The following is a 23,409-nucleotide window of genomic DNA, read 5'->3' as shown; positions in this document are numbered from 1 at the left end:
CCAACAGTCTCATTCTTTTCCCCAAAGCGACTTCCAGTGAACTCTATGTAGTGTCATCAGCCAACACACCTTATTCACTGCGGTGACTAACACTGCTAGATACACTACTTACACTGGGTCACTCATCCATACATCACCTGTATCCGACACTTGTCTCCAAAGCGATTACAATTATTTGCCCTTTTACACAGCTGAGCAGGGTAAGTACCTAACTCAAGGGTAGTACTGCGGGCGCCGGGACTCAAACCCAAAAGGCAGCAGCTCCAAGCACTACGCCACCAGCCGTCCCCGCTCAGCCAGTCCGCTCTGAGTTTACGAACCCATTTCAGTCCATGGCCTCAGTGAAACCTTCCAGCTGAGCAGCAAGGATGAATTTCTGGAGTTCTGGGGTTCCGTCGACGGCAGTTGGTCTAGTGGTGCCTTCGCAGCGCCTTGTGCTTGTTTGGCCCATTACAGCAAAGCGGTCACTCTTCTGGAGCTCGTGGTGTGTGTGTGTGTGTGTGTGTGTGTGTGTAGCGGCTCACCGTCGGCTGCTGAGGAGGCAGAAGATGATATGGAAACGCAGCGCTGGGCAGACACGCTAACTGAGGAAATGAGAAAAGCACAGAGCAACGAGCCCTCTGCTCTCCCATGCAACCTAGGCCGTGTCGCAGGGACCTAGCGGTGCTGGAGACGGGCACCAAACAGGCTTCTCGGTGAAATGACTCTACTGTACGTGCAAATTACTACATGTGTCTAGACAGGACATTATTTCAGTTGTTTCTCACACTGGCAACACCACAGCTTGGGTCACATTTACTCATTCATTTCGCTAACATTTTTCTCCACAGCAACTGCCACTTACTATAGTATTTTTTACCCATTTGCACAGCTGAGTAATTTCACTGGCCAATTCAAGGTAAGTACCTTGCTCAAGGGTACTACAGCTGGAGGTGGGATTCAAACCTGCAACCTTTGTGTCCCAAGACCATGACGCTACTAGCTGCCCCACATTGTGGTTTCCATTAAATATTGTGCGCCTTTCCCATGTGGCCACAGTGGTGACGAGTATCACCTTCAGCTCGACCTCACAGTACAGTTGGTGACGTGCAAATGCTGCCAAAGTGACTGAACTGTGACTTCCGTTTATTTATTATTTCGGTTATTATTCGTTTTGCTTTTTTCGATGTGAGAAACCATGTGTTTCGTGTGCTTTTGTTGGGCCTGCAACAAGAGCTCAGATGCGTGTTTCAGTAGAGCAGCGAAAAGAAGACGTTTGTCTGCTGTCTGCACCGATCGCTCCCTTTGGATGAACACCGCAGAGTGAAGAAGAAGAAGAAGAGCAGCTCCTGAAGCAGCGATACTTGTAACTTGTCTGATCGCTCAAGGAGCAGGAAACTGGGCTCCACACACTGATCTTGCCAAGCAGCGCGAAGGAAGGAACGAAAGGAGGGAAGTTCTTTTCTTTGTGGATCGAGCGTCGTTCACACGGTAGCCCAGCGCTCAACTCGTTTCTCTCACATCTGCGTGGAAAAAGGGGTAAAGCTCCGAAAAGCGCCGAAGGAGGGTCGAACGCAGAAGGCCGCATTTCCCTTTGCGACCCACGCGAGCGACGATGAAGAGTTGAGCCCCGGAAGCCTTTGCGATTCACGCGGCGGAGTCTCTTTGGATGCCCCGTTGTAGCGGACGACACGAACGCGCTTTGGAGCCCCGTGTTGCTGCGTCAGTCCCGCTGCGACAGAAGGCGAACAAACCGCTGCGGTGCCGCTTTTATAGGGCTCAAACGAGGAGACAGAGGAGGCTTTTCTGAGCAGCGCCCAACGCACGCGCGCCAACACACGTCGCCTGTCTCTTATCGGGTTCGGCGGGAACACGTGCTACGAGGCGACGGCGCTCACACGCCCGCCGAGCGCGGCGTCCGAAAGGCTCCGAACGGCTCCTGCGCGCCGCTCCGATCGAGCGGAACTGCAGGCCTCCGTTCCCGTCTTAATGGGCTCTAATGATTTCCATTAAAACAGCATTTCTTTTAAAACCACTTTGCTGATTAAATCTCAAGTGTGACATTTAAGACTTTACTACGTTTTATTTGTTTTTCGAAGACAGATCTATGGCCCCTAGATGGTTCCCCTCCAGCACACTGCTTACAGGAGCCGCCGGGGCAGGTAGAAAGTTGGAGAGCGAGACGTACCTTCTAAGAGCAGCTTGAATTCGCAGCGTACACCGATACTCTGGTACTCTGGTAAAACAAGTAGCTGTGTGCACTGGGTGCGGACTAAGTTTTACTCTGTCATTTGTAAGAGAAATATTCTCTGGAAACCTTCTTCTTCTATAATTCTAATTATAATTATCATCTCGAATCTTAACCAGAGCCCTTCGGGGCCTTATCGTGTTCGGTAAGGCCCAACGTCGTGAGCGACGACACAAAGGAACGGCACATCGCCTCGTTGCGGCGAAGCGCTGAAGGAGGGAGGAAGGTAGGTCCTGGGAAGTCTGACACTTTGGCTCCTTTTCTTTCTACCTGCCACTCGCAATTTGTCACTCGCTGTACTGCAGTGACATCACTGCCTGGAAACTCTTCACGCTGTTTACTTTTATCAATTATTATTTCCAGTCAAAAACAACCTGTTTCTTTTCTGCAGGGTCCACGTCACACCAGTCACAATGTTCCTCTACCGACCTCAGAATTCACTCCTAATGCGAATCCTTTTATGTTCCCTATTTCTTCCACTGGGTCACCAGCATGCAGAAATAATACATAATAATAATGATATTTATTATTAATGAAAATAAATGAAGCTAGTTAAAAACATTATTTGTCAAAATATTGTTAGAAAATAGCCCAGTATAGTACTGTATATAGATCATACATTTTCTTTGTAAGCTTTTTTAAAACATATTCCTTTTTTACATTCACTCACTTCGCGGACACTTTTCTCCAAAGTCAGTAGCTACTTTGTGTTAAGGTACTTAAAATTATTTGCCCATTTATACAGCGGGACTTTTTAACTGCAAACATTTAGCGTTAGTGCCTGGCTGAAAGGTACTACAACTGAACTGGAGGTGGGATTCGAACCTGCAACCTTTCGGTCGAAAGGCAGCAGCTCTAACTACTATGGTCCCTCAATCAAATTCTTTCTGGACTCTTATCAAGAAAAGCACATCAAAAAGGTATATCTTTACAGAAAACTATCGATTAGAGAGATTAAAAGTAAAATATTTCACTCCGATTTAAGAAATTCCCTCGGAACGATTCTCTCTCTGTCCTCTGTAGCACACGGTCTGCAGACAAAGTCGCACAACGCGTCGCGGATTGATGATGACATCGATGATGACGTGTCTGCGCTGACGCTGTGCAGCGCATCGAGACCCGCCGTAGCGTCAGCCATGGCGGTTGATATTACTTTGCTGTTCAAAGCCAGTGTGAAGACGGTGAAAACGCGGAACAAAGCGATTGGCGTCGGGTTCGACTCTTCCAAAGACGAGATACTGAGGAAGAGCAGACCCAAGAACGGCTTCTCGTGCAGAGCCAGAGAGGTGGTGAGTGTGTGGTGCTGATGATTGAGGCAGGGCAGGCGCGGGACGACGAACGGCGCACGCACTGCTACTGACTGACTGACTGACTGAGTCTTGACTTCTGTCTTCTTGACAGGCTTAGTTTAGTGCAAATAAACTTGGTGCAATGGTATGTACAGTGTATCTCTTTAGTGTGCAATACGATATTGGCCCGTTTGTCCTGGCGGTGTCACCTGGACTGTCAGCCACCTCACCTAACTTCTCTGCTCTTCCCAGGCTGTAGCTGTGGGAAACTGGCCGCCATCTTGGCTCCATGCGACGGAGCCAAGATGGCGCTACGTTGTTAACTTTATGTATATTTACGTTACTTCATTTAGCCGATGCTTTTCTCAAAAGCGACTTCCGGTGAACACTACATAGTGTTATGAGTCCGCACCCTCTTCACCAAGGTCACTTACACTGCTACACTGCTGCATACACTGCTTGCAATGAGGCAGTGAGTGAAGCACACACTCTCTGTCTCTGTCACTCGCAGGTGGTCGTGGTGACTTAGACTAGTCACCAAAGTACCTGAACAGCATGTCGTTGGACTGTGGGAGGAAACCAGGGCACCCGGAGGGAACCCACACAGACACGGAGAGAACATGCAAACTCTACACAGGCTGAGTGGGGATTGAACCAATGTCCTCTCGTACAACCCAGGTGCTGTGAGACAGCAGCGCTACTCGCTGTGCCACCGTGGCCTGTGTCGGAAGTCTCTTTTCAACAAGATGCCTTTGTGACGGATAAGCAGTGTTGCAGTGATTTACTGGTTTCAAGTTTATTGCCATAGATACAAGTACCATGTACATGTATCATGAAATTCTTCCCAAATGCTTCTCCACAGACCATGGACAAGGACAGAGACAATAGAAATACTGCACAAACAAACAATGACAGTGAGTAGTGCAACAGCAATAACAATAAATAATTGTAACAGTAATAACAATAATGCAAGCTGACAGTCAGAGAACTCAGAATGAGAGAATAAGAATGCTTAAAGTCACAGTGTAATTTACCAATGTGCTTGGGTGGAGCAGTCCAACTCTAGTTACTAAAGGTGGCACATTGGTTAGTGTTCTATACTCACAGCAGTGGGGTAAAAGCTGTTCCTGTACGTAGCTGTGCGGGTTCGAATAGACCTAAACCGTTTTGCGGATGGCAGGGAAGAGAAAAGTGCCCGTGCGGGGTGACTATGATCTCTCATGATGCGCATCGTCTTTCTGAGGCAGCATGTGCTTTAGGTGTCCTGTACTGCTGGTAGCTGTGTGCCGATGATTTCCTGAGCCGTTTTTACCACCCTCTGTAGGGCTTTCTTGACCTGTATGGAGCAGCTGCCACCCCAGGATGTAAATCACAAATTTACACCCTGTGAGGACGGACTCCACAGCACACCTGTAGAAAGTGGTGAGAACTGTAGTGGTCATCTGGGCTTTCTTTAGAACCCTGAGGAAGTGGAGATGTTGATGGGCCTTTTTTGATGGTTGATGCTGTGTGCTCAGTCCATGTGAATTTGGCAGTGAGGGTGACCCCGAGGAATTTGAAGCTGTTGACCCATTCTACAATGTCCCCTCCTATGTAGATGGGTGCCTGAACCGTATCCTGTTTCCTGAAGTCAATCACCAACTCCTTAGTTTTACTGACATTGAGAGAGAGGTTGTTGTCCTGGCACCACTCTGCTAGGAGTCTCACCTCCTCTCTGTATGGTGCTGGTAAACTTTATCTGTTCATGTCAGTTACCCTGATCGAGAGAACTACAGCAGCAGTGGGATTCAACGCTGAACGCGCTGACGACCCGCAGCAGGACTTTACATGTGCAATTCAAGAGAGAAAGGCACTTGCGCGCGCGCACACACACACGGGCCAGAGGGGGAAGGGACACACCCAGGACAGGATGCCAGTCCGCCGCAAGACACCCCAAGCAGGACTCGAACCCCAGACCCACCAGAGAACAGCACCCGGCCAAACCCGCTGCACCCCCACGCCCCCCAGAAAGGCATTCAGTCCTTTTTCATTCTTTCTATGTGGCTTGGAGGGCCAGTATTCAAATGTTCTGTGTAAAGTGTCTTCCGTACAAACATAGGACACTCCTACACACACTTGTTAACAGCTTTAGCCATTGTGAGACCACATATTACACCATTACATTTCCTTTACATTTATTCTTTTGGCAGTCATGGGCTCAACAAAAGTGCATTCAACAACAGACGAGAAGCTTTACATACAGATATCGATTGGTTGTTTTATGCTGCCTTTTTACTGGTATGCTTTATTCAGGTAACTGCCAACAGAAGTGATATTGGAAAGACAAATGCATAGATAATGATAGCAGATGGAGAAGGACTGACTTTTGAAAGCTGTCAGAAGAGAAATGGGTCACAGGAGACGGGTTTAAGACCCTTCTTGAATGCTGGAAGGGAGTTCTGAGAGAGAGAGAGAGAGAGAGAGAGAGAGAGAGAGAGAGAGAGAGAGAGATTGTTCCTCCACACTGGGGCTAAGACCGAGAACCAACGGGCTTCTCACTGTGGACCCCTTGATACCTTTCAATGTCGGCTCTTCCTATCATAGGAACGTGAGCTAGGTTTAGACTGACATGAGACAGGTTAGTTTTACCCTACTTGTGATGTGTGGCTGCAATAGTACTTCTTGCTCCGGAGATGGAGAAGATTAGCGCTCTTGTTGGGGAGTAGGGAGCACTCAGGTCCTGCTGTAACAATAAGATATGAAACGGCTGATGTGATGAGATTGTTGCCAGTGGTCAAAGGACTGTCCAGGATGTTCTTCATGCAGTGATCTTGACACCACGGTAGCCTTTTCTGATTGGGTGCTGGAATGGTTGGGCTGCAAAATCACATTAGCTGCCCAGCCACTGTTCTGATGAGCGAAGGGGCCTGGCTGGTGTGTACTGGTTGATCAAGTCCTGTAAATAGCTGGGAGCAGTTCTATTGATGTATTTGTACACAGTAACCAGGGTTTTGAATTTGATTTGGGCAGCTATAGGAAGCCAGTGCAGAGAGATGAGTAGAGGAGATACATGGGAGCGCTTTGGCAAATCAAACACAACTCATGCAGCAGCATTCTGTAGAAGCTGCAGAGGTTTGATGGCATTAGCAGGAAGGCCACACAGGAGAGAATTGCAATAGTCCAGACGGGAAGTTACCATGGCCTGGACGAGTAGTTTAAACAACCCTGCATCGCAAGATGTTTGCAGCTTGAAAAGAGTGACCCTGCAGTTCTACTTTCAGTGAAGCCACATTTGGACCACTGAGCCTTAAGAAACCCTTAACTGCTCTCAAAAATGTTTCAGAATTCTTCTGCAGTGTTCATCATTTCAACACGTCCTGATGTTCCTTGTATCATTTCTCTAAAGCGCTCTCTTCATTTTAGCAGCATAGTGGCACAGCAGGTAGCACAGGTGCCTCGCAGCTCCTTCACTGTGCCGGGTTCCACTGATAGCGAATAAATAAGTGAGTGTTCATTTCATGGATCAAAATAGTTAGGTTTTGAAAGTATACAAGGATTCCACCAAAAAACAGTGAAACGTACTGGATTTTAGACCATGTTAGCTTTCACTCTGGTAAAAAGACCTCCTTGGAATTATGTTTGTGTGTCAGTGCTCACCTCTTTTCCTTCCCCGCAGTGCGGAGACTTTGACACATCCTTCCCCAGTCTCTCCTACGCACGTGGTTGGGTCCTTAACATTTGTTCATTGTCCAGTGCAGGATCGTGGTGGTCCACAGCCTATCCCACCCATAAGCACAGTGTGTGAGGCAGAGTACACCCTGGACAAGACAGCAGTCCATCACCTACCCATCAGAAAAGAAATCGACAGCCGTTCTTGTCACAGGGTCTTTCTTTCTCTTTTTTTTCTTTCTCTCTCTTTTCTTCCCTCCAACCCCTGCCTGCTGTTATGTGCGGAGTCACAAGTTGGGTTTAAGTCTGATGAAAGTGGGCTGTGATCCCGACGAGTGGAAATGCCAGCGGCGACTCATCGTGATCGTCTCCCACGTCTGGGAGCAGCAGGAGACCTAACTTTGGAAACTCATATTTTGACTTTGGAATGTCCTGGCTCGCAGACACTCATACTGTGGTTTCAGCAGGTTTTTTTTTTTCTTCTTCTTTTTCTTTTTGCATCTGTGTGCGTAAAACATTAAATGCTTTTTTTGAAGCCCCTCAAAGTATGATTTCATAAAGTTGCTGCAATAACATTTTCTTTCGGCTCGTAAGCGTTTCTTTGGGAAAACCGATCCTCACCAGAGTCTGTGATTAAAGGTGGAAGATCAAAACAGAGAAAATATTCAATTAGGTCCCCCTGCAACAATGCTGCCCGTTTACCCATAATGCCCAACAGATGTGAGCCTCTTAAGCCCTCCGTTGCGTTCCTTCCTATTACTGACAGTCAGTGATACCGTATAAGAGAAGAGAAGGAAAATAAATATAATGTAATAGGGTTTTTTTTGTTTCATTTTAAAAGCAACTCTATATGAAAGTGGCGCATGTCATGTCACGGGCCCCAGAGCTCGGTTTCCTGTAAGAGGTGAAGCGGTTTGGGCTCGCCTGCCCGCCTCATGCACCTCGTACACCTCGTCTCGGGTTCAATGCATTCTTTCTGAGTAGGAACTGGCTCTCAGCACCCGGTCGCCCCACGGCCCAGGATTCAAAGCGAGCACCCGAGAGGTGTTTTTTTTGGATTTGCCAACGCGCGCTGCCTGAGACGAGGCGAGGGCACCGTGCTCTCGGAGTGCGCTTCTCAGGCCTGGCTGCGTTTCACACACTCGCAGTCCGTATGGCCTTCCAGCACTTTATTTTTCTCCCAAAACCATGAATACCTCAATTTATTCTTTTCCCAATCCACGTGTTAATGCCACACTTGCACCTTGCTCGCGATTACCTGCAAAATGACTATTAAGGAAGTGCTGTACAATTGCAGTGGTGTTCTTATTACCCTTTTTTCCCACCTATTGGCTTACAAAAATTCCTAGGAAAGGGAACTGCAGTTCAAGTCTCACTGTCCTTCGATGGCTTATGGATCACCTGTGGGGTTGCTCTGTCCTGAGGTAGCAGTAGAAGATGACGGGAGCCTGTCCCTGTTCTTGGAGCCTTGTGGCTAGCTGTACCCCGGACCGTTCTGCTCATGTGCTGTGTTTGCTCTCGCAAGTCATCCTCCTGTCATTCTGGGACTTCCGCTGCGACCGGAAAGTCCTTCCCTTGCTCTCAAAGCGCTTTGCAGTGCCTTCCTGTTGGGGAATGTTAGGTTTGTGCGGTAAGCTCACAATGGGCAGTTTTTGATGGCTCACTGTTGTCAACTAAGCATTTTTTGGCATTCAAATCATGGCACACATCTCTACATTATGGCACCATTGTCCCGTGAAAGGACATGTTTTTGTTGTTGATTTTTAATTTTTAAAAAGATTAATCTAAGCAGGCGTTGGTCAGCTGGATGCCTAAAATGGCCTAAAATTGTTGCTGGTCTCATGTGATTGAAGCCACAGCAGTGTTGTCTTCAGGAGGAAGAGCCCACAGCCTGCTGGGAGTCCTCACGGGGAAGATGGGATGTAATTTAAATGTCGTCCAGCAGGGACCGCTGCGCACTCCATTATGGGAAGCGTGCCATTTACGTTGGCTCAGCAAGCTGAAGCGGTTCACAGTTGATGTTGTTTTTGAGCTGTGCTCCAGGTTCTGGCCCATTATGCACATTATTTTCATTTTTGAAGTCTCATCACTTGCTTCCCACTACATCTAATGCTAAAATGTATGCTGCAATTGTTGCAAATTACTCAAAATGGTGCACTTACCTGGCCCGCTTTCTCTCGAGGGACACAGAGAAACCATTAAGGAGATGAAAGAGAGTGGAACACGTTGACCTTGCTGCTGAGCAACCGTAAGGAGCGGTCCAAACTGTCTGCTCCCTGCCCCCGAAATGAGCGCTGCCCATGTGTGTTTAATCCACCACCGATTACTGACCTGACTCAGTTACCTCTCCAAACGCAACTCGCACTGCTCCGTACAGAGTGTGTAACGTGTGTCTAGACCACAAATTGACCGCAGTCTAAAAACGTTTGAATGTACGTTCATATTTATTTCTAATTTTTGTTATGTTTTCTCTCTCGCTCTCTTTCTGCTGCTCATTTGTAATCATTCTCCTGTCACAGAGCCTTGACTGCTGGGGGAGAAAGTAATTAAGTTACATATAGTTTTTTTAATTTCGTTGTGCTCGAAAGGAGTGTTGATGTCAGCATGTTCGTGCTTAGCTGCTAAAAACGTTCTTGTTCGCTGCTGTCCTTCTCCTTTAGAAGCAGCTCAAGAGTGAAGTGCCCGCTTGTGGACCCAGTCACTTTTGAGGCGCCTTGGCCAGAACTTGAAGCCATGCGGCTGAAAGTGTGCCAGGGCTGGCGCTACGGCAGACCGGACAAAGTATGGAGCACAGAAAGTGTTCGGTGCTCTCTTCCACATCCCAGAGCAGAGCACCCAAGGCACCCATCTAGCAGGGAACACGCAGCACTGTGTTCCCAGGTCCCCACGAGTCAGTCGCCCTTCGGTCCGAGGGACCCTCCGTCCTCCGTCAACCACGGACAAGCGTTGGAGGAGCCCCGTCCTGGCAGCGTGCACAGGAACGAGTAGAGCGCGCAGGTGCCGGAAGCCAGCGCTCAGCCCCTGTGTGCGCAGTGCTCCTCTCGGGTTTTCCCCTTATTTTATTTAGATGCCGAGCGCGAGTGTTACTCTTAGCTTCCCGGCAATGCATTGAGCTGTTAGTTGACATGTCTTAATTAAACGCAGCTCAGCTGTAGGTGCTGCATTCAGGGCCGGAGTGGAGGGGAGCGGAGGGGCTCCGAAGCAGATGAGGGAATCCCCTCAGCGCTGGCTGTGTAACATGTTGCGTAGAGACACATACACACACACACCAATATTGAGATGAGCATCTCTTACTGCACAGACAGTGCGCTCGTGTGTGTACATGGTGCTGTGGATGTACCTGTACATACCCTCACCTTTACAGCACCTGGCTTGTGTGTTGCTGCTGCTCCAGCTGTGCAGAGAAGCACACACGCAGCTGTTTGCTGGTGTGCGGAGGGGTTTTCTCACATGCGAGCAGCTGCTGTCAAGCTCCATATTGTATCATGGACATAAATGCATAAAACGTGTAATTAGTATACTTGCTGTTTACACCTTTTTTTGAAGATGTACTCGTAGATTTGCTGTCAATTAGGATTTTTGATGTATATTAATGAGTTGACGTGGCAATACAACACTGGCCGTAAAAGACTTCAGTTTCCAGGCGGTTAATTTCTGTTTCATTCGCAACACAAAGTGGTGCGGAGCGTTCGCATGAGCCCGATGGAAAGGAACGAACGGCCTGTAGCGCTGACCGCAGCAAAACAACGCAGAGAGGATGGAGGTGCTGTGACAGAGTGCAGAACTTGAGCGAAGTGTTCTTCCTGTTTGTCACCTTCTTCATTTCTGCACATTGGTGATGCTGCGCAGTGTTTTCTTTGCAGGAACCTGTTTATGTCTGCGAAGACTCTGGCTTTCCTCACACCTGCTGAGGTGTGGTTGCCCCCCCCCCTCCAAATTCACACTTGCAGCCCATTCCCTCTTCCTTCTGCACAAAGCTGTTCGGCTGGATTCACTTCTCACGTTTGGGACATTTAAGTTCAATTTGCCGTGTCCTGCGCAAACAGAACCGACCTGGCATTAGCCTCGCTACTAAAGAGAGCGCTTAGTGGCAAACTCATGCCATGTAAACCCCCCCAAATTATAACCTCATGTGCAGGAGAGGCCTTGGAGTTTGCAGTTTTGCATAACCAAGAAGGGGAGAGGAGGGAGAGTAAAGTGCGTCCGTCTTTGACAGCGCAGGGACTGTGTGTCTGTGTGAGAGATGATCGTAATGTCCCGGATCGTGACGGCGCTCAGTGTTGACACTGCTGTGTGTGTCCCGTGCGCTGTCCCACTCTCCCCCGTAAGAGTCCCTTCTCAGTGCACCCTCAGGGAGAAGCTGAAGTCTCTGAATGACACCTGACGTGTCCCGCCATGCGCCGTGATCGCCTTAACCGTGTGAGTGAGGCACTCAGCCAGTTAATAAGAGCTGAACATTTGGAAAATGTGTCCCGGTTGACCGTGTGTTTGTATTTGAACTGGGGCATCTTCCTTGCTCACTGGAGCGTGGGCATAATGTACCAAGCTGCACTGTGTTTTTACCTCTATCCTGTTGTCTCACTGCGGTCGTCACCCTGTTCTGTTAGCAGCCACAGTGCGGCCCTGCAGTTCTCTTAGTAATCTTCCTCCTCCTCCTCCTCATCACCAGAGTGTGTTTTGCATATCTGTTTTTAGTTACAGGGTTTCCCGTGCAGTTGTGTTATTGTTTTTGCTTTATTGTGTTTTTTTAAACTAATGAAAAGGATGGATTAAACACGGACCATGACTGGACAACATTACTACACTAACCTGACAAGTACAACTGCAGTCTGTGTTAACTGTTGATAAGTTGAAAAGCAGCAATTAAATGTTTCCACAAGAAAAAAAAACTTTTTAAAAAAGTTTTATATAACCAAAGGTCTGATGACTTGTGTCAACATAAAAAATAGTTCTTGCTGTCAAATATGGACCTTCGTGCGTCACGGGGTTTCAGAGCTGTGTTTCACTGGCCCTCGAGTCTCATCCCCCATGTAACTCCATCAGCTGTCCCCCGAAAAAGGAAAGCTTTGGAAAACTTTGCGCTGTTGTCAGTTTGGAAAGGACGAATTCCCGCAATCCACTGGGAATGTATTACTTTTTCACTGGTGTGATATTTGCACTGTTCCTAAAATAATTCCAAGATGCGCTGCAGACTACTTTAAAATCCACCAAATATGGCTTCAAGTGCTTAGTCTGACAGCGTGTGCAACGAGTTTTGGGTCTGCTGTAAATGTCTTGAACGTAGTTTTAGTCACTTGTGTTGTACAATCCCTAAATCCTTGTTTTGTGCCCTTGTTGTCTCAAATATTTGCGTTTGTTACCTTTTTGCTCTGTCCTGAAACTGATGGTGGTCATGCATCTCGCTCTAAAGTGCTCGCACACGCTTTTAAACGTACTCGACCGGTGGCGCCGCCGGAGCCCTGCCGCAGACTCCTCGATTGCAGACACCTTCCGGTGGCCGGAGGGGGCGACGGGCCGCACGGCCCGGGGCAGGGTGTCACAGAGCGGTGCCTGGTGGGCAGAACCTGCCCCTGCAGATTGTTATGGCCCCTTTCCAGTTACCTGCTTTCCTCTAAACTCTTAAGAGACACCTCTGCCTTTTGAACCCTTCATCCAGACGTGCTTCGTAGTTCTCGTAGCAGTGAGTGCACTCGCACCCCTCGCAGCCTCTCGCTGCCTCTTGCTCTGTCCTGTGCTCGACGTGCTCGACATGCTCATTTGAAACAGGAAGTGGTAAGGAAAGGTAAAAGGGGCCACAGTTGGGTGGGGGCAGGGGGGCTTGTCCTGATGATGAGATTAGATGTAGCCAGGCTGACTGTCTCCTGCAGTCTGAGCCCCCTGCCCCCCCCCCTCCCCACCCACATCCCAGAGAGCACAAGGCCACCCCTACCTCATTGTTTAGGTATTACTTGCTCTTTAGGGTCTTAAATTACAAGAGCAATTGATCCCCATGACCTCATGTAAAGACCTCTTGGCAGCAGTGGGAACCAGAGCCTCAATGTATACCCACAGGAGGCAGGCCGGCTCGGCGGGCCAGCTTGTCACCCCCGCCTCGGCGCAGGGACCGGGGAGCCAGCGCTGTGGCTCGAGTGCCACCTGCTGGCGTGACGGCGTGACGGACGGGAAGCGGAGTGGCTCGGGCAGCTTGAGTACAGGAGGTGTTTGGCGACGGTGTTGTGTTCTGTTCCCTTTTCTTGAACGTGGGTTTGATCCCGTTAGCCAGTCTGCGCTCTCCCCACGTTTGCGTGCCTTTCCTCCTGGTGCTCTGGTTTCCTGCCACCATCCTAAGACACGTTGTGTTGCCATTGCAGTGAGCATTAATGAAAATGTGTTGTTACTACTACTGAATACAGCAGTTTTTGGAGCAAATTTATATAGTTTAATGGAATTATAAATGTTGTGTTAGCAGACGACTGCAACTCCCTTCCGTGTGGTCTTCTGACCTCCGTCTTCAGTTCTCTCCAGCTGGTCCGGAATCCTTCATGAGATGTGGTTGTGGTTGACGTGCTGAAGCCTTCCCATCTATCTCCACCTGCTTCCTGTAGCTGCCAGGTTCCAAACGCTGATCTGCTCATACCTGCGGGACCCGATCGCTCGCCACACCCCACCAACACTGCCAAGCTCCTCAACCTCTGCCTGCTTGGTGCAATCAGAAGCCCAGAGAGTCTCTATTGTGCCTCCAACGTCCTTGAATGAGTTTCCTCTTTCCGTCACAAGCACTGAATCCTTTTTAAAGTTCATGAAGCATCTCTAAACACACCTCATTTGGACTCACTTCTCTCCTCATCCCCTGTGTGCTCCATAACTTTACGTTATAATATGTGTGACAGTACCTTGCTATGTCCTACCAGTTCTGTATGCAGCTACTCATGCTCTGTGTTTCTGCAAATTTACATTTTCATTTACATTTATTCACTTAGCAGACGCTTTTGTCCAAAGCGACTTATCTGATAACTAAACGGACGCCATGTAGTGTTACTAGCAAATACCATGGTTTTGGACACACTGCCTTTTGAGAATCGCTTCTGTGCATCTGTCACTCTATTTCTGCTGAAATGCACTTTTGTAACTCTTAGTTGTGCATCGCGTTGGAGAAAACCGTGCGCTAAAGGAATAAATGTACAACGATTCCTGTCTTTGGCACTTTTTGGTCTGTCCTCGGATGACCTGTGCAGCACGGCGTTGCCGACTCTCATTGGCAGCCAAGCGGATAGTGGCGTCGGACTGGGTACGCAGCCCGCTGTGTAGCCTGTGTCGCAGGATGACAGGATGGCACCGGGGGCCAGCAGTGCTTTCGTCCGGAGGCTGGGAGGTCTGAAGATGGCAGCCAGCACTTCCATCCCTCCAGCTAGAACAAAGTGCCAGTGTTGTACGAGAGGCCTTGTTTGCTTCTCTTATTTTTCCTCTCTTCTGTGGGCAGGGAGTGGGGTTGGGGGGGCGACAGAGCAGTGTTTGTCACAAACCTCTGGCTGCTGGACGCCCGTCATCTCTCGCGCTCGTCACACACACCTCTGGGTTTCCCACACTCTGAGGCCTGCATTTAGAGTCATCATTAGGAGCCTGAACGGGGGAACCGGGTCACTTTACAGCTGTGCAATTTAGTAATTACCGTAATTTAGGTGGGGCTCGTTCCCTCTCCGTAAATACTGCTGGCCGGCTGCCCCGGGACCTCTACCACAGTTGAACTCATTGTTAGGTTTCCCTCCCACCTCTCTCCGTGTGTTTGTCCTCACACCACACAAGCATCTGCCAGCCTGGCGGAAGCGTTCTCCAACATGCGCAAAATTACTGCGGTAAACGTGGCATCACGGAAGCCGGTTCCTATATGCGTTGAGCGTTTTTGTCCAGAATAAACATCAAGTTCTATGTTGAGAAATGTCCCTAGACCCCGTGACTTTTTCAGCAGTAAGGGGCACCAGTCGATTCTGGCGATTGGTGATTTCAGTATTTTCACGTCACCACAACCTTCTCCTTTTTTGCCCAGATTTCCAACATCACCAAGCTGAAGGACTTCCTGCTGCAGCACAGGAAAGACTATGTGAGCGCTGACAGGTAGGACAACCTGCTGCGTTTACCTGTGTTTATTCTCACACCAGAGGGCTCCCAATATTACATTTACATGTATTTGTTTAGCTGATGCTTTTCTTCAAAGTAACTGTCAGTGTTAAGGTTACAATTATTACACTTACAAGTTGACATCTATTTACCCACTTCTACAGCTGGGGCAAATTTTTTTTAGGGCAAGTACCTTGCTCAAGGGTACTACAGCCGGAGGTGGGGCTCAAACCTATGACCCTTGGATGCAAAGGCAGCACCTCTAACCACTATGCCACCAGCTGTCCCTTTGCACCTCTACAGCATTGACAGCTTCTTCTTACAGCCCCAGGCCTTCATGTGGAACTTCTGCTGAGCCCTTTTGAAATGCAGAGCCCATGCGAAGGCACTCTGGCACTTTCTGCCTCTCCATGAGAAGGTCTGCGGAGACAGGAGCTGGATGCCTGCTGGGTAGGAGGGTGGACAGAATGGTATTAGCCATGAGGTGGTCCAGGTTTCTGGCTGGGGGGGAGTTGGACTCATCCTGCACTAGGCTCTGTCGACATGCCCCACAAAAAAAAGGCTCCTCAATTGGGGGATTATGGAAGCGAAACGAAGCTCACTGTAACCTCCTTGTGTTGGAGCAATAGTCCCCCAGGCAGAGAGCACTTGTAGTAAGGAAGAGGATTAGCGCTCATTAAATGATTGCCTTTTATCCTGCCTGGGTTTTCTCAGCAGTTTAGTAATGAACCTTTTCTGCGCCGGCAATTCAGCACCGGCAAATGTGCTTCTTTGAATCTTACATTCTTCTTTGCGCTTCATCTTTTTACAGAGCTGTGTGTTGAAATGTGCACACAAATGTTTATTGGTAAAGCAAAGAGGCTATTGATCATGTTTTATTTTTGCCAACATGAGGTTGTGTCATTAATGCCGTTGGTATGAAGTCTGGAGCGAGTTCCGCTTGCGCGTGCAGCTCTTAATGCTCTTCTTCATACGACCACTAGAGGGACTGGTGTTCAGCCCTCCTCCTACAATTTCACAATAGTCTCCAACATCCATTTACAGCAGAAGAATCCTGTCCTGCCTAAACGATAGTACAGGACCACTTGTTCTATTTAAGCTGAACACATTTTTTCTATTGTACAAATGAAGCCACTCAAAGTAGCACATTCTGCATTTCGATGGGATAAATTTCTCTGTCATCCATGTGTTAAAGGGTCTGTTCCTTGTTATAGTTAGCGGCAGAAAATGCGCAGTTTGCCATTGAAAGCCTCTTGTTCAAGTGAGGCGTTAGTTGGGCCTAAGACCGACGTGTGCGGAGTTCTCTGCACGTGGGACTCAAGATCTCTGTTGTCATGGAACGAGATGTGCCCACACTCTGCTCAACGTGAGAGTGGCGTGAGGAAATGCACCCTCACACTGGATGCCCTCCCAAGAAGTGCACACAGGGTAAAATATTCGGATAGGAGAACCTTCACTCACCCCTTCTCTCTGGTCTGCTGCAGCCTAATCTCGTCCGATTTAACCCGCATGACAGACAGCGAGCGGGACCAGATTGACCAGGATGCCCAGATCTTTATGAGGACGTGCTCGGATGCCATCAGGCAGCTTCGCTCTGAAGGCGAGTGCCCGTTCCACCTCCTCCTTTACAGCCCCCCCCCATGCACGCATACATACACACGCACGTAGAACTGATCCAGGTGTCTTTTGCTCACAGCGGAGAAGCAGGTCAGCTCCAGCCAGGTAAAAGAGCATCGTGGAGCTGTTTTGGATCTCATAGAAGACTATTTGAGAGGTGAGCATTGGGGCTTCTAACGAGAGCTGTTGGATGGAGTTCTTCTGGGTTTGCTTTAACAAATATGTCGCAAAGGTGCGTACAGTCACATATAATAAATGTGTACAAATGAAATGTTTTTTGCACATGTTGGGAAACAATCTGCTGAATGGTGAAATAATTATTTAATAACACGAAAGCAACTGATGATTTAAGGGTACAGACAGCGGTATCGGTTTGAATTCGATTGTGTTTTGCATAGTAAGGAGGGCTGTGCGAGTGTTTTGCAATGGTTGTCTTCTGCGTGTGTCTTTGCATTGTGAGCACGGGGAGAACACTGCGACTCCACACACCCTGAGTTGGGCTCAAACCGACACCTGAACGTGCAGCTCAGGCACTGTAAAGAGCCACCATTACCGCTGCCTTACCTGCTGTGCCACCAGCTCTGCTGACCAGATAACTTAGTGAAGGCTCTGCTGTTTTACCTTTATCAGACTACAGAGAGCGCCTTCAAAAAAGTGTGGTTTTGGGTTTGACATCACTTCACTTAAGAACTTCCTGTAACTGTAACTGACAGCCCCAGATTAGCACTTACTGGTCACTGTCTGTGCAGCCTGTATTTCTCCAGTGTAATATGTACATTTACATGTACATGGAACATGGAGTGTGTTACCATGAAAGTACCACAGAAATCAGAATCAGAACGAGCTTTATTGCCAAGTATGTTCACACTGCAGGGTTATGACAGAGTGAGCGGCTGAGCACTGGGAGTGGAAATGAGGTGCCAGAATAACAGAGCAGTATCTTTGTTGTGGGAGACCACGAAGCCACAGTGTGTCTCTTCTTACAGGTGTGTGCAAGCTGTACTCCGAGCAGAGAGCTGTCAGAGTAAAGAGGGTCGTAGACAGGAAGAGGCTGTGAGTAGCTTTGGTCTTGACAAACACAACACATCTCTTGTATCAGGGATTCCCTCATCTGCTGCCTGCCAAGTGTCACACTGCTTCTTGCCTTGACTAGCGCTGTACGCCTTGTTGCATATACAGCAGCGCCGACACACCGCGGCAGGCACTTAGCTAAACGCTGTACACAGAGTCTGTTCTCTCACTTTTGTCCTCTGAGACTCTGATTAGGTACTATCTGTGGCGACTGAGTAACTGAACCCTCTGGTTAGTCAGTGTGACACAACCAATTGTATCCTGTGTATTTTCAACTTTTAGGCTGTGCTCAGTATCACCACGCTCATTGGAGAACAGTCTGTGTGCTCGACACCTTGAGGGTTGTGTGTTAACTCTTGGCATTCAAACCATCTTTTATCCACCCCTAAAAAAAGTAATGAGGTTGGTATTCCATCATGCGACAACCATGTAGTCAGATCTGCCATGACTTGTTGTCATTGCAGCTCCCGCCTGGAGCCTGAGCACCACAGCAGGGCAGAGAGGAGCCCCTCAAAGGAGCCCTCAGAAGAGAAGGAGCAGAAGGAGGAGAGTAGTGGTGAGTATGGACTCCAGTGTTTGAGTGGAATGTGAGGGAGATGGTGGGGAGCAGTATGGAACAGAAGGGAAGGGGGAAGTGGAGAGCAGTGTTGTCACAGTGCAAAGGGATGATTGTCGTTTGTTCACCAGTTGAGTAGAAGGTGAAAGGTGAGAATGTTGACTGGGGTTGAAGAGGAAAGCCGAGATCAGTGTTCGTCAGGACGGGAATGATTTGAATAAGGTGCTAAAAGAGGAGGACTGTGCTGACGGTCTCCTCTGTGTCGTGCGTATGTCCACATGTGTGTGTAATGTAAATGTAGTGAAATATTAATTTAAAAAAAAAAAAAAAAAAAAACAAAAACTATAGTCAATGTAATGAGGACGTGTATATTTGAGAAAATTGTACACAAGGCACTGAATATGTATGAAGTATCTTGAGTGGGACAGTTGTGAACTGACTGTGAAGAAAAGACTGCTAACATTTCTCATAATGTGGCCCTTGCCGTTGCAGAGGTGCCAGAGGCCCCAGAGAGCAGTGTCAGTCTGTGGGAGGAAGGACGGGTGGAAGATGAGCTCTCGCCTGAGGAGATCCAGATGGTGTGTCTTCACATTAGCCTGTACCGCAACACCGTTTGTGTCCTGCACCACCACAGAGTTCACACTGGACACCACAAGTAGGCCAAGTTTTCCAGGTCCTGCATCCAGGTGGGCAGTGAATCTCCTGATTCAATGCATTAAATCCATTTGCTGCCCCTTTTCAGCTCTTTGTGCTGTAAAGATTATAACGTGCTACACTTGGCCATCCATATGCATCGAATTTCCCCCATAGCGTACCTGCATCTCTTATAGTTCGGGTAACCCTCATGTCATATCTTCAGCAGCTGTTGTCAGAAACAGCAGAAAACATTAGTACTGGAAAAAATCCAAGTGACTTAAGGAGATGGAGTGATTCAGTCAGTTCCTTCTGAGCACCTTCAGCACTCAGGATTGTATGGCTGTGTTAACAACGCCTTGTGCACTATCCATCTTTGGCTTTGCCTTTGCCTTTGGCACGGGTGCTGTCTCTTTGAACCATCCTCTAAGACTGACTTCTAATGGAAAACATGCTGGTGTTTCCAGCCAGCTTGGGCTGTGATTCAGCAGCAATTCCAGAAGTGACTCGCCAGTGTTTCAGCGCATCCTGTAAAGCTCCTGCAGCCCTGCTGCAGTCTGCTGGGGGCTGTCCGACCCTTGCGTGAGCAAGCCTGCGGAGAAGATGAGACATAAACCTGAGCAATGCCTTGAGAGATGTAGGTTAGGGAGACAATCAGTGGGATGAATCAACAGGTCATCAGAGGCTGTGAGAATGTGTAACTACCCTTAATTTTTGGCGCTGCGTCTGACCAGCTCAAAGCACAACATTGTCTCCTAATTCATATCATGCTTTTACATTTATTCATTTAGCAGACGCTTTTGTCCAAAGCGAAGTACATCTCTGCAAAAGTACAATTTACGCATCACTTTAAGAGAAAGAGACATGGCTGCAGACATGTGACTCTCAAGTAAACCTAGTTTGTTCCCTACCACTTGCTGCACCGATGTTCATTGTTCAAGTAGGTGCATAAAACACTGGCTAGACAAATCCTGATACCCTCCTACCGGTTTTTTTTTAAATATTATAAGATATACAAACAATCACGTACAGTGCCGGAGTAGCAGCTGATTCAAGGCTTTATCTGGTGATGCTCATGAAGTTACGGTGCATGAACATTTACACCTTACATGAGCTGGAGAGATCCTTGACGAAATGGGTCCGGAAGAGGTGAGTTTTCAGACCCTTCTAGAATGTAGACAGAGTTTCCGCAGTTCTGAGTGAGAGGGGAAGGTCATTTCACCACAACGGAGCCAGAACCGAGAACCTCTGTGCTTTACCTTTCGTGCGCGAGGAGACCAAGCGAGCAGAAGTACTTTTATACTCTGTAGGCAGGAACTAATGTTTATTTTCACCTTTTAAAATACTCTTCTCCCTTGTAAGCTTCATCTTGGCTTACAGTAGGTTTGCTCTTTTCAGAGCAGCCATCTGCAGCCATCTCAAAAGTGTGTCCCTGTGCTGTGTGTGTCTTTCACCATCATTTGCTACGTTTATTCAGATGTTGATGTGGCAAAAAATGTACATGGAAGAAGTTTGTTGCCACTAAGACTTCCTAGAACTCAACCTTCGGCCAAATCGGGCATTTGGACAGCAAGGGCTTTGGTCGGTGAGGTGACAAAGTACTGAATGGCAACTCTAGTAGAGCTTTGGATAGGAGAATCTACCAGTAGGACAATCATCTCTGTAGGGCTCTAGCGACCAGGATTCCATTGATTTTGCTAGAGTCACTAGAGAGACATTTGGATTTTTCCCAAATGCCACTTACAGGACTCTAAGAACACAAGAGAAATAGATTTTCTGGTCTGATGGGAGAAGTACTGGCCTCAATGCCAAATGCCATGTGTGGTGAAAACCAGGTACCTCCATCACCTGATTAGTGCCATCCGTATGGTCATTTTGAAATAAGTCTACAACAAAACTAAGTGTGGAGGGATCTGAATACCTTCTGAAGGTTGTGTGTGTGTGTGTGTGTGTGTGAGAGACACAATATACCAGTGACAGTATGTCTTGTCCACAAGGAGGACTCTTGTCACAGTCAATACGCTGCAAAGCAGGAACAGCAGATGTAACAACGGGAGCAGTACCTCTGTCCACCTGAACACTCCTTGTCTTGCAATAGAATTATGATTTTGAAACTCCACTTTGGGAAAACTGGTGCCATTGAGCACATAATATTGCAGTCCGCCCCTCCACACACGCACACCTGCACACCTACCTCTTCTTTATGGTTCTCGCAGACTCCCAGGTAGGGTGACCACTGAGCTGCCCCTCCACCCCATCTCCTCTTCTCTGTTTCGCAGTTTGAACAAGAGAACCAGCGTCTGGTGAGCGAGATGAGCAGCCTGGTGGACGAAGTTCGGTAAGTGACTCACGTGGAGGGAACAGCGCCTGCTCTCCACCCAAAGGCCACAGGACAGAGCGTGGAAATACATTTCACCTCAGTAACATTACTGCACACGTTGTCCAGTCACCAAATTCGTAAAGTGTTTCAGGCAGTACAATACATGGAAATACCTGTGTTTTAGGTTTACCATCTCAGTTGTAATGGTGCTGTAATCATACAAGCATAGAAGCAATGATGAGAGTGAGTGAATGATTTACATTTACATTTGTTCATTTAGCAGATGCTTTTGTCCAAAGCGGTGTACATCTCAGAAAAAGTACAATTTATGCATTACATTAAGAGAAGGAGACATAGCTGCGGGAATGATTTCCCAACAGTGACGCCGTCCTCTCCGCAGAGCACGCAGGGGCGGCAGTCCTGAGCTTTTCTTTACCTGTTGATATGAAGTTATCGTGTGGTATTGCAAACACCTCTGTGTCTGTTCCCTTGTGCCTTCACAGCTAACTCACACCGGTGCGGCTAAATAGTAGCCTTAACACCAGCTGCCTGTGAACTCCTTAGCTCACTGTGAGTCATCGCTCACTTTTCGCCATTATTTATAGCTCATTGTTGCTAGGATACCTGTTTACATTTGGCTAATAAAGGGAAAAGCTTTCTGAGATAAATCAGGGGCTGTAGAGCAGGATGTGGGAGGCTCATTTATGTTGGGCTTCGCACTGAAAAATGACCTCTGTAGGCAGGGGGGCTCCGCCAGCTCTACACTGCAACAGCAGCAGTGCTGAAGGTCATCTTGGTCCCTAACAGAGCACAGCTGGCCACCTTCAGACACACAGGGATCCCTTTTGCAGGTGTCCACTTCTGTTGTTCGTGTGCCCATGGTTGGGTTCCTCTGTGTTCCTTAATTGGCTCTGACCCCCCTGCAGGCAGATCGAAGGCAAGGTGGTGGAGATCTCTCGGCTCCAGGAGATTTTTGCTGAAAAGGTTCTGCAGCAGGTGAGCTCCGCCCTGCTCTACAGGGAGAGATGGCGACAAGTAACTGAGCATTTGTGTGGCCAGTGGGCTGAGCAAACCATTGAGCTGCTCATGTCACACTCCTCCTCCTCCTCCCCCCACCACAGGAGACAGAGATAGACAACATTCACCAGCTCGTCGTGGGCGCCACTGAGAACGTCAAAGAAGGGAACGAGGACATCAGGGAGGTAATTGCATCCGGTTTGATCGTACCAGTTCGCATTTATTTCAGTTTCTTTGAAAAATGTGTCACTAAAACATTAATGTTGGTATTAAGTGTATGAACATGATGCTGATGTGCTGCTCCACCTGTTGGTGTGAACGCTGAGTGGACGCAAGTGAGCGAAGAGTGCTGTTCTCACTCTAACGTCTTCTCCTTGGTTCAGGCCATCAAGAACAACGCCGGCTTCCGCGTGTGGATCCTTTTCTTCCTCGTCATGTGCTCCTTCTCGCTGCTCTTCCTGGACTGGTACGACAGCTAGCCTTGTGCTGTGTCACGGCAGCTCACGTGAACGGAAGAGGTGTGACGAGTCAGGAAGATTTCCAATGTACCTCGGCGCTGAGCGTCTGCCCTCCGCCACAGAGCCGAGGGAGCCGCCAGGCCAACATGGAGCCTCTGCACTTGATTCAAGCCTTTTTGGTCCTATTTATTGTACCACCTGCCTTTTTCAGTTCCTTTCCCAGTCTGCCCTTGGTGTTAATTACCTGTAGATGAGGCTTACAGCTTTTTTTTTTTTTTTTTTTGTCTGCACAGACATCAAAATAGCACATCACATCAAAAAGAACTGATTCATGATTTTTTTTTTTCCCCCCTGAAAATCGCCAACAGAGACACTAATATTTATGGCATCTAATGTATTGTTCTGTATGATACACTGTTGTGACTCTGCTTTTGCCCCAACACTTTATATCTCAATAAAATGTACACTTGAAGCGTGTA

General features: G+C 48.2%; 1 protein-coding gene across 3 annotated transcripts; it reads left to right on the top strand.

Annotated features, from left to right (window-relative positions):
- Window positions 1–3,317: 3,317 nt before the first annotated feature.
- Window positions 3,318–23,402, top strand: stx18 (syntaxin 18). 3 transcript variants are annotated; one of them, XM_018735415.2, is made up of 11 exons: window positions 3,318–3,516; window positions 15,188–15,255; window positions 16,743–16,858; window positions 16,955–17,032; window positions 17,862–17,928; window positions 18,411–18,502; window positions 18,995–19,080; window positions 21,415–21,473; window positions 22,382–22,451; window positions 22,577–22,657; window positions 22,856–23,402. In XM_018735415.2, the coding sequence occupies exons 1-11, from the start codon at window positions 3,364–3,366 to the stop codon at window positions 22,949–22,951; spliced, it is 966 nt and encodes a 321-aa protein (XP_018590931.1). In that variant the 5' UTR covers window positions 3,318–3,363; the 3' UTR covers window positions 22,952–23,402. The 3 variants fall into 3 exon arrangements, with proteins under 3 accessions (XP_018590931.1, XP_018590930.1, XP_018590932.1); XM_018735414.2 differs by having other exon boundaries at window positions 3,497–3,516; window positions 15,188–16,858; XM_018735416.2 differs by lacking the exons at window positions 22,382–22,451; window positions 22,577–22,657; window positions 22,856–23,402 and having other exon boundaries at window positions 3,497–3,516; window positions 15,188–16,858; window positions 18,995–19,188; window positions 21,415–21,468.
- The last annotated feature ends 7 nt before the right edge of the window (window positions 23,403–23,409 follow it).

This window comes from Scleropages formosus, chromosome 11 (genome assembly GCF_900964775.1).
Source record: "Scleropages formosus chromosome 11, fSclFor1.1, whole genome shotgun sequence".
In the NCBI taxonomy this organism is placed as follows: Eukaryota; Metazoa; Chordata; class Actinopteri; order Osteoglossiformes; family Osteoglossidae; genus Scleropages; species Scleropages formosus.
Note: the sequence above shows the minus strand (reverse complement) of the source record. Positions and strands in the feature narration are given on the sequence as shown.